The following is a 12,298-nucleotide window of genomic DNA, read 5'->3' as shown; positions in this document are numbered from 1 at the left end:
CTTTCTGCAAGTTTTTCACACGTTAAATCACTGTCCTCCTTGATAGCTAATGCAGGGCCTTGTCATCTAATGCATGTGGTCTAACGAGGTTCATGAGAAAGACTCACCGAATGGAATTTCTAGAACCAATATGTGGCACTACGTTCGTTGACGGCATTCTCGACAAATGTCTAGCATAATTGGCAACTTGATACAGCAGGTAACAGGTCCACTTTAATGTCATACCACAAACACATTTGAACAAGTTGCTGCTTCGATACCTCCATTTCTATTCGATATTGGACTAGCTGTATGTATGCAATGTTCCCGTATTACTGAAGATTGATGATAAGACTAAATCGTGTTCTCTTAACAGGCACGTGCGTCATTTCCTTCTTTCTGGGAGGGCATGCTTAATGTTATGCAAACAATGGCAAGAACTTATTTTGGTACCTTGTATAAGATGAAATCACATGCTTATGATCTATAAAAGTAATTGCGTGTACTTTAATTTAACTATTTTTTTTTAATTTTAGTGAAATCAATGCCGTAGGTTTAAGGATTAAATTAGATTCGCGGAAATGTAGAACAGAATGGCACAGGTGCCGACAAGTTAGTTAATCCGCCTCTGCTTGAATGTTCAATATCCATCAACTAATAATATTATATAAAGTTTCCACACATAATTGTAATGGTTACACTCATATTAGAAAGTAATAAAATAAATCTTTTAAATTATTTAATTGTTTTCCCAATATGTAACTGTATAATTTGTGAAACTTTGTGAGCGTTATAATGATTGGTAATTTCTTTTTTTTTTTTTATCGTGTGGTAACATATTTTACATAATGTGTACATAGTTCATATTCTTATACACAAATCTACACAGATACATACGGTGGAGCTTATATGCATCCTTCAAATTTTTCTTTTTCTTTCAAATTATTTAACAATAAAATATATATTTTATTCATATTTTTCTTATATATATATGTATGTATGTATCTACACCATCTCATATACTTATATTTATATATACACATTCACACAGAAGTGCCCTGGGCATGGGCCTCACAATTTGTAACTCAAAATTAAGAGAGAAACTGCAAACATGATTAAACACATGAAGCTAAAGTTAATGTCCATTTTATCCCCAGTATATAATGGGTTATGTTGTCAAGTATGATTATTTTTATCTCACAACTTTATGAGTCCTTGGATGTAACATATACTTCGAATGTAATAGTGTCTTGTATCTTACGTATACACAGTAACACATTTAATATATACATACTGTATATTTATATGTATGTAAATATATATTAATACAATTGTACGATTAATATTTTTTCTCAAATTTATTTCTTCATTGTTCAAGCGATTAACACAAACACTTTGGTTCACAATATGTGTATACTGCTGTAAATAATACATTCCATTTTCTCTCTCATTTTCCACATGATATTGTAAATTGTTCGTATATAAGAAAATAATCGAACACTATCATGTTTATCTATATATATATTTATATATTTACGAACACAATGTATGAATACCCAAATGCTCATGTTTGTTGTTAATTCCGCGCTATCATTATTCCTTAGGTAGTAAAAAGACACACAAAAAAGTCACAATGAAACATCAACACTAACAGAACTTAACAGACACATTTCTTAGCAAGTAGCAAAATATCATGTAATCATAAAATAATATTATCCATTAAACTGAAAAACAATATTTTTTTTCAATACAAACAAAATTTTTAAAAATTTTTCCAATATTTGTTTACATTGTTTAGTAAGTCCGTACTTGTTTGTGAAATAAACATTCATATTAAGGTGTTAGTCTGTTGTCCAATAACGAAATTTAACCAAATATATGTGAAAAATAAGTATGTACTAAAATATGTTGTTACGTTAACGAAATATTTATGTATTTCCTTTCAGCATTGCAGATTGCTTATAAAGATAGGAAATAATATATGTCTAATATTAAATATGAATGAAGAAATAAACTATTTATTTTGTTGGTGACTTATTCTTTTTACTAGAAAAAGTTAAATTTGTTCAATAGTTAATTCATATTTTTAATTATTTATACACTGTGCATGTCTTAATATTGTTTACTAGTATTCTTTTAAAATTAATATAAGAACCAATACATTTTAAATATATTAACAATATATTATATTATTAATATGTATATTAAAATAAATTATATACTCAATGTTCAACTGTGATACTAGTTGACATAGTAAAATATCTATGGAAGTGTTGAATAAATCACCTAAAAATAAGTTTTATATAATACATTTTTAACAGATATTACATTAGAGGAAAAACAGTATGTTTTATTTATATATACGTATTTACATTTCAAAGTACTTTATAGAACAGAGATAATATTAAATGAATATTAATTTTTTGTAATGTTGTGAACAAAAAAGAGTAACAATTGGAAGCTCAGTTAAGTCTTCAACAGTAATCATATAGAAGTTAATAGTTGAAATTGAATTGGAAAATAACACGAAAATTCTTTTTGATGTTCTATACATGAAGAGATACGTGAACGAATATTGTAAATGATTCAGACATTATGATTTATGGAAAAAAAAATGTGACAAATAATTATTATCTTGAAGTAAACTGTAGTAATCAAAAGAATGTAGGTATAAATGTTCAATTATGTTCGAAATTGAATACTTACACTCCTTTGAGTAGCTAGCTCACTTCTAGATAAGGTTGCAGAAAAAACTCTGTTTATTCTCTTTGGCCTTTTGAATTATTTCTTGTGAGCACATGCGTTAATAATTGTTACTTTGGGGTAGAATTGAAGTTTGATACTTCTGAAAGATAAATGGGTATTCATGTGTTTTCGAATACCATTGTACATTAATGTTTTGTAAGAGAATTTTTTCCAAATAACTAACATATGGGTAATTTTATATAAGCATGTTAAGATTATTTTAAATATTTTATAGTTGCAAAATTTACAATGTTTTAATGGGGTAGAATGTATTGTTTAAAAGTATTAATAAACAGCGAACTTAAGTATTCTAAAAAATTCTGCTTTGTTTCTTATAAGAAAATGTTGTCCCATTCTAAACTTGATGTAAAATTAAATCGTTTGTTCAAAATAAATAAATATCAATTTCACAATAGATTCTGTAAAATTCTCAATTCTCTTTTGTGGTTTATAAGTATTTATTTTAAATATTTTTATTTAAAGATGTTCTATATTACTCGGAAATACAATGATATAATAATTGCTTCAATGAAATTCAGAGATCGTGCCTGAAATTTCTGAAAATCCAATCAGAAAGCTATTTATATTTAATACACACTAAGTGCAAAAATTTAATATTAACGTAGGAGTAGGTTGAATATTTTAAATTAAAATATATTTTGATTAATTTTCATAATACATAAATTTCGTACTTTTAATATCAGAGTGGCCATTTCGTGTCTTATTAATCGGGAAATTTAGAAGTATATGTTAATAGATTTGTTCATAGATACTTCACTAAATAATATTTTTCCAAAATGAATTCAAATAAGGAAAGTTGTGTTTTTAAATATATTTCAGAGGAGTTAATAATATATCGAGATCTAGAATTCAACATTAGACTTGTTCTTGTATATCTGATTAACCGGGAAATATATATGTTAAAAAACATGAACTTTAATAAGTTGTGCTTTAGAAAATTAATGAAATGTTTGAAAAATTATTTTCTATATTTTATATTTTAGCGTAGTTTTGTTAGCTCTGCAATGAGATTAAGAGTTTCATCTAGGAGATGTTCTTTTGTTTCTTTTTAATCAGGATATTCTTATATTATTAAATGTGATGAAATTAAGACATCATTAATTTTGTAATAATGTTATTGTGACAAATGACACTTTAGCGAAAATTAATTAATAACATATCAAATTCAAAAACTTTTTTTTAGCGGAGTTTTCTTGGTCGGTAATGAGATCTAGACCGTCCACATAATATTCGTTTGAAAGCTTCTCGAAATTCAGGACTGAAAATGGTATAAATTACGGGATTTAGAGTAGAATTGAAGTACCCTAACCAGAGAAAGAAACTTTCAACATACTCGTTAATGTAGCAAGAGCTACAGAGTGGCATAAGGAGAGCCATAATAAAGAAAGGTAACCAACAAACGACAAACGCTCCTGTGATAATTGCCAAAGTTTTTGCCGCTTTTCGTTCTCTTTTGGCTTCTAACGATTCTTTCTTTTCGCGTTTTTCCTTTTGTTTGTTGTTCTCCTTTTGCAGGATTTCCATTCGACTCATGTCGCTCATGTGGCTTTGGTGACTCGCTGAACCATTGTTAGTGGACGACTTCTCTGGAGATACATTGTTGGAAGTAGTTATAGTAAAAGCTGTAGTCTCGTGTCCCATAGCACTAACACCCACACCGCCACTAGTAACAACGACATTAGAGGAGGACAAAACCGAAGTTTCTTTCACAGCATCACCACCACTACTAACACCAGTACCACCACCAACACCAATTGATTCTTTCACCTCCTTCTTGTCGGAAACGGAACGATCAACAGTTACGACCTTTTTCTTTGGTGGCGTGCTTTTACTTGTTGGGCAATTGGGAGATTTCACGGCTCTTCGTCGAATCCTCTTGCGAGCTGTTTGAAAAATTTTCCAGTAGAGGAACAGAATGACTAACAGGGGGACATAGAATGTCGAACACGTCGCGAAAATCTGATACGCTACATGCTGGCTAACGAGGCACTTCTTCTGGTTGTTAATCCGGTCTAAATACTCAGGATCTTTCCAGCCAAACTGCGGTGCCAGGGATACGATCAGAGCAACAGACCAAACAAGCACAATCATTATACCAATTCGAGTGCTGTTTCTTGTATGAATGTAGTCCACATTGGTGACCGCCCAGTACCTGCAAAATAAGAATCAACATTAGCAATTATTAAAAAAGTAACCTAAGCATAATATTTATTGCGAAATTTATTTTATTGTTAAAAGTTAGATCAGAGCAAAAACATAGAACTTATTAAAGAAAAATAGATTTTAATTCATTTTATAAACAGTGATGGATACCTGAATCATACTCATCCCTTAGCCAGTTGAGTTACATTTGTATTTTTTTAATGGATTGGAATTATATTGTTTTTGTTTTATTCTTCATTTCTTCTTCAAATTCCTTATTTTGCGAAAAATAAATTCTGCGATATATAATGTTAATAGTCAGTAGGGAAGTTTAAGTAATAATACATTTTATATTAAATGGAAATTTGTTTTACCAAAGCAAGGACCATCTTTTCAAAGAAAGAGAAAAATAATTCCGCATATATATCAACAGTGTAGAAAAATTAAGATGGGGTAGGTTAAAAACTCATAATAATTGAGTGGCTCGAGGAAGATTATGGAAAATACATTTTGGTCAAACTGAGTTGCAATCAAATCACGGAACAGTATGTAGGTATTACAAGATCGGAAATGTAAATGCAGGTAGTAGGGGAGAAATTCTTTTAGGTATATGCCATTACGTTGCATTGCAGTGGAATGTTAAACTTTTTTTTCGTATTAATCGAAAGTTACAAAATTTCCCGTACTTTTATCCTTCCTGGAGCATCTCATTTATGAAGCTACTCAAGTGCTTTAAATGTTAACATAAAGTTGATTATTTCTGATTAATGACAATTTCAAAAGAACTAATGTTTACTTCTCGCTCAAAGATTTTTGTCGTATCAGTCAGATGATAATGCAGTAGTAAATATTTAGACACTTAATGCTTAATCCAAATTTCATAAGCTCTTTAAGTGTTTAATAATGGAACAATCATTACATTTTTATCTCTACGGAACTTACGTTTAGCTTATCTACGTCAGTGATAAAAATCCTTGGGTAAATCCCATTTAATCAAGAGCGGATCTAAGACTGGCTCCTGAAAAGGGAACATCTTATGCTGATTGTAGCATTGTCCAATCAAACAATACGCAATCGATAGAGGAGTGAAGAAAAGCGAGAAATCCAAAGTTTTACGGGTCGACACCCAGAAACACAGGAGATACAGATGAAACAAGGATCTAGAATCATGTGAAGATAGCAATGCAAAAGATGCACTGATACACAAAGAACTCCAAAATGATTATGGCATTTATACAACGTATAGTAAGCAAACATTGTACCCACAGACATGCTCAATAACATCATATCTAATGCAGTATTGCCAACTGAGCACAAAATGAAATTTTGTTAAACGGCACGGAACACAAATTATAATATCCAGAAAATCTAATTATAAGTAGAATCATACCAGTGAAGTCTTGATGTACAGTGTTGCCAACGTTTGAAGATAGGCCTATATGAATCTCGGATGTAGAAGAGTACATACAGAACACGATTTGAACTAGTTGAAACCAAAATATGAGACCAGAAACAAGAATATAATCACTGAAGTACGAAAATAAAGGACGAAGCAGAGTGTCGAAGCAGTTTTGCCCAAGTGTAAAATCAGCTTATGTGCTGTGTTTTGCTACTATTGCGACATTTTGGGGTAAAAATGCTTCGACACTGTGCTTCGTCCCTTATTTTTGTACTTGAGTGCTTATATTCATATTTGAGGCCTCATATTTTGGTTTAACTAGTTCGAATCGTGTACTGTATGTCCTCTTCTATATTCAAGATTCATATACGGATTCACATAGGCCTATTCTTCACTCCTCTACTGTTTGCCCATTGTTTGATTGGGCAATGCTACTATCAATATAAGATGTTCCCTTGTTAGGAGGTGGAGAAAGAGAAGAGTGAAAAATTCTGAGCTTTTTCTCTCACCAGTTTTTTGTAGCACTGGTGCCTATACCAGTAGATCCACCTACACATTTCGTAGAATTTCTTGACATTAATTTTCTTGAAAACGAGTTTTCGTCAAATGGAAAGCATATGTTAGATTTCTTTTATATGGATACTTCATTGACACCAATAAGATTCCTTATGGGCGGGAAATAAATTAATTACATTACTGAGTTTATAATGGACAAACAGTATATAAGAAGAATTTCTGGCTGATTGACCAAGTGACTGATTAACGCTGATAGTCATGGGTCATAGATCATAGGTATAGCGATAGGTGAAGCTGCTTTAGATAGAAATTTACAATTAGAACAGTATCATTAAGGAAGAACAGAAGAATAGATTTGTGAAGTAAGGTACATTTAAGAAAGCATTTTTGGAAATTCGACGAGAAAGGGGAGAAACGGGATTGAAAATGTAAATAATAAGACTTCCGAATCTCGAAGACAAAGACATGAAACATGGTAATTGGACTTTTCATTTAAAATAATGAAACATATATTTCAATGTTTTCAAATGTTTGACTTCCCTAAGTCGGGTACTTCCGTACGTTGTCTGTTCTCGGCATTTGAGATTATTGCGAAACTTCTAGTTGAGATGAATTCTATATAAAAAATGCAGAAGGTACAATGCACACACTGTATTATAAGCAGTAACGCGCGAAAGTAGTTGTTAGTAGCTACGAATTTCTTTCCTGTGTAACAATTATATTTTAGAATTCCGTATTTTGTTGTTACCAATAAAAAACGAAATTCCGATTCATGTTAAAAGTTTGACCTTTTTTGCTCTAACTATTGTTTCTAAGTATTACTCACAAATTAAATTTAGGTGAATACAAAGCGTTCGAAGGCAGTGTTTCTTTCAGACATGTTTTTAAGGAGTACTGCCCCCCGGAAAGGACCAAAATAATGCACTTATAATACAATAATAAATAGAATAGTACCAACAGTGCCGCCCGGAACATTATGTCTGAAAGAAACACTGCTCGAATTTATGTGAATAAACGGTTGAGTGCAATAATACTCAATCCCTCTTATTGTAGTCTCTATATCAGTAAAGTAGCTTTGTTATTTGAAGTCATATAATCAGCATTGCAACTCCTGGTAAATCATTCAAACATAATGAGAGTTAAAGTCTTGAATAAAAGCTTTAGTACACTTTGCATCTACTATACCCTTAACGTTGTTCAAATCTTGTACCATTTTCGTGTAGCTAGTTGATTTATATTAGGAATTGTTTTACCGGTTTTCTTTAAAATAAAGTGAAATTTAATGGTTTGATTTTAGACATTTCCCGCCTTATGCTGAATCGTTTTGACGTATGATTAGAGTCATACTAAAGACCTGACTACTGCAGGAAACATAATCTAGGTTTTCGAACTCTTTAGTATGACACTAATCACACGTCAGAACGACTCTGAATAGGGACCTCTTTATTTAGATTATTTTTTTATTGTTATTTACTACTTGGAAATTAAAGTTTATTCTACAAAAGTTTTAATATTTTGTTCGTAATAACTTTTTCATTTAAGAAATATCCAATTCACTTATAATGCAAAGTGAATTTGAGAAACCAAAAGAGACATTTCACTAGGTGTCGAAAAGAAGTCAGTAATAACGTGCAGTTCATTGTAATGAAAACAGGAAAAAAATTCAGGAACTCAATACTACACACTTTAATATTCCGCATACGAAGCAATGAGCCTAAACATTAAAGATAGACTTAGTATTCAAGGTTGTTAATCTGTGTTAAAGATGTTCGTTAAAAAAAAAAAAAAAAAAAACGCTAATGCCAGTGGCAAATGGTGCACACAGTTGGATAAATTTTACTAATTGTGGTTTTTATACAAATTTGAGGATCCTGAATCTAATAAAGCTATCAACATATGCGAGGCTTGATCAGAAAATAAGATTACAAAGTCTGCAGTGAAACGTGTATGTATTATTTCATACAGACAATACAACCAACAGATAATAGATACACTAGGTTATTTCTCGATATAATTTCCATATTGGTTGAGGCACTTGTCGCATGGTAGGATGAGTTTGAACATTTCCTTTGAAGATTGGTAGCCACGTTGTCACGAAATGTTTCACCTTCTCGTTTGAGGCGAAGCGATAGCCTCTTAGGTACTCCTTTAAGTGAGTGAAGAAGTGAAAGTCGCTTGGAGTGAGGTCCAGGCTGTAGATAATGTCCCAGTGAAACTGTTTCAACAGCGTGGTGATCTGAGCCACTGCACTTCTCGTCCGTGACGTTTTCTCTACCAGCTGCAAACTTTCGACACCATTTATGCGATATATAAAAACATCTGGGACATGTATAAGGGAATCAACGAATTTAAGAAAGACTATCAACCTCGTGTTTATATATTAAAGAAATCTGACGGTACATTCTCACTGACACGGATAGCATCTTAAATAGATGGAAAGATTTCTTTGACGATTTGCTTAACACGCAACCGAAAACTAGTGTGCATGGAGAAAAGGAGATACACACCGCAGAACTGTATATTCCAGAACCCAACCGAATAGAAGTAGAAACTGCTATAAAGAAATTAAAGAAACACAAATCTCCGGGTGTAGATGAAATTTTCCGGCTGAGTTAATTTTAGCTGGAGGCGAAAAATTGTGGAACAAGATACAGAAACTCATTCTCCTTATCTGGAACAAGGAAGAATTGCCACAAGAGTGGAAAGAATCAATCATTGTTCCAATTCACAAGAAAGGCGACAAAACTGACTGTAATAATTATCGAGGCATCTCTCTTCTGTCAACATCCTATAAAATTCTTTCAAATATTCTATTAGCAAGACTGACCCCATACGCAGATGAAATTATTGGAGATTATCAATGCGGATTTAGACGGAATCGATCAACTATCGACCAAATATTTACCATTCGCCAAATACTCGAAAAAAAGTGGAATACAATACCCCGGTACATCGACTATTTATTGATTTTAGAAAGGCGTACGACTCGGTTAGGAGAGAAACATTATACAACGTCCTTACAGAACTTGGAATACCGAGAAAGCTAATTAGATTAAGATATGTTTAAATGAATCCCAAAGTAAAGTCCGGGTAGCAAAATTTTTGTCCACGAGCTTTCACGTCGAAAATGGCCTGAAACAAGGAGATGCTTTGTCGCCATTATTATTTAACTTCGTTCTGGAATACGCTATAAGGAAAATCAAAGATAGCAACCAGGGCCTAGAATTGAACGGTATTCACCAGGTTACGGCATATGCTGATGACGTAAATTTAATAGGTGATGATAGGAGAACAATAGAAAGAAATGCAGAGATCTTATTAAACGCTTGCAGGGACATGGGTTTAGAAGTAAATGCAGATAAAACTAAATACATGGAAGTGCGTCGGGACCGGAATACAGCAAACTATGGATGCGTTAAAATATTAAATAATACTTTTGATAAAGTGGATAGTTTCAAATACCTAGGATCAATATTAACAGAGGAAAATCATATTCACGGAGAAATTAAATGTCGACTAAAAGCAGGGAATTCGTGTTACTATTCGGTTCAAAATCTCTTGTCGTCGCGAATTCTGTCGAGAAATCTGAAGCTTAAAATATACAAAACGATAATCATGCCTGTTGTTCTGTATGGCTGCGAAACATGGTCACTTACTCTGAGGGAAGAACATAGACTGAAAGTATTTGAGAACAAAATCCTGAGACGAATATTCGGACCCAAGAGGAACGGGAATGGAGAATGGCGGAAACTGCATAACGAGGAACTACATAATTTATATGGTTTACCCAACATTGTTAGGGTCGTGAAGTCTAGGAGGCTTAGGTGGGCGGGTCATGTAGCTAGAATGGAAGAAAGTAGAAACGCTTTCAAAGTCTTGACAGGAAGACCAATCGGAAAACGACCATTAGGAAGACCTAGGCGCAGATGGGAGGATAATATTAAGATGGATCTCGCAGAGATTGGAATAGAAAGTAGAAACTGGATGCAGTTAGCTAAGGATAGAAGTCAGTGGAGAGCTTTTGTGAACGCGGCATTGAACCTCCGGGTTCCATAGGCCATAGAGTTAGTTAGTTAGTTAGTTGACGAGGCATTAACGTATATTTCGTAAACTGTTTACCAACTGCCGCTTAATTTCAGCCGCGGTTAAATGTTTCCCCCAGAGAAATCGAGTGGACTTAGTGAGACCAGTTTTCCAAACGAGTTGCCATTTTGAATTTACCTAAAACTAGCGTCATAGGTGACGGGTGGCTTAAGTTCAGTATAGTTGCCAACTTCGTGTGTTAAAATTACTGTACATTCCTCATTTCTTTATAAGAGAAGACACTACAGAAATATTGACCCTGTAATCTTAGTTTCTAATCTTCCCTCATATTAAACATCTGATTAGACATATATTCGAATGTGGGCACTACTGCCAGTAGCATAGGCGGTACTACAAAAATCCCCACTTTAAAGTCATTTCTCTCGTGATCCCATGGTCAGATCACGCCATGTTTAGAAATAGTTTCATTAGAGTCAGAATCCTGAGATTATTATAAAAAGTCTAATTACAATTTTATCTATTTGCCGACTCTTTTTACTCCTGGCATGTTAATTATGCCAGAGCACACTTCTATATTGTGTAAAAATACACTTAAAAATTTTAAAAAATGTCATTATTTTACAAAGCATCTTCTCAGTACCTTTAATTACTATGGTCTAAAGAAAGGTACTCTTTGATCTTTCTTGCTTTAAAACACCAATGGACAAAGCTTTTTCTCTCGAGTTCACAAGTTTGATTGGTCATTATTAATGTTTCACTTACATGCTAACAGAAGAAAGGACTAATTTTGCATGTGGTTTTCTATAAGTATGGGTTAAGTGGAAAAATGGCATGCTTTAAAAAAAAAACATTATTTTTCTTAATTAAAATTTCGTAAGCAACAAATGACTTTGATCTGTGCATTCTCCACAAGAGGTCTTCATTAGCACGTAAAAGTCTCATTTTTTCCTCCTTTATCACATCACTCGCAAAATCCCCGTCTCTCTACAGTAAGTTGTAAAAAGAGAACACAAAACTATACAGTTGAACTGTCACCGTGAAGAGTTTAATTCACGTTTACATGGAATACTTGCATGATGTTTTCAAGTGAACCCGATTGCTACATTATTACGCAATTCTTATTTTCTTATTTTGTCTCGTTTATTGATTTAGTTTTAAATGGTTGTTAGGGGAATAAAATCTGCAATTCATAAGTTTTATAGAATACTTATATCCGCTGTCCGTCTTTTCGTCTGTCTGTATGTTGACAGGTATTAGAGCAAAACCAGAAAGAAAGAAAATAAGTGACCGACTTGGGGGTTAGCACACATTCTCAAAGTGACTGTTTTTAAATCTAGAATCAAGTACCGTTTTTGTTGTTTCGTTACTTAGTGATACTAAAAGATATAGCGCCTTATGCAGAGTCCTTCTGACGCGTGATTACTACCATACTAAAGAGTTCGACTAACGTAT

General features: G+C 32.8%; 1 protein-coding gene across 2 annotated transcripts in view; it reads right to left on the bottom strand.

Annotated features, from left to right (window-relative positions):
- Positions 1-703: 703 nt before the first annotated feature.
- The window catches only part of LOC145671053 (5-hydroxytryptamine receptor-like), a 1,055,419-nt gene continuing 1,043,824 nt past the window's right edge, over positions 704-12,298 (bottom strand). For both annotated transcript variants that reach the window (XM_081739738.1, XM_081739739.1), the window contains one exon: positions 704-4,897. In XM_081739738.1, coding sequence (XP_081595864.1) covers positions 3,925-4,897 — 973 coding nt within the window. In that variant the 3' untranslated portion in view covers positions 704-3,924. The remainder of the gene's footprint in view (positions 4,898-12,298) is intronic.

Source organism: Thermobia domestica, chromosome 15 (genome assembly GCF_964235325.1).
Source record: "Thermobia domestica chromosome 15, izTheDome1.hap1.1, whole genome shotgun sequence".
Classification (NCBI taxonomy): domain Eukaryota; kingdom Metazoa; phylum Arthropoda; class Insecta; order Zygentoma; family Lepismatidae; genus Thermobia; species Thermobia domestica.
This window is presented reverse-complemented; position numbering and strand designations above follow the sequence as displayed.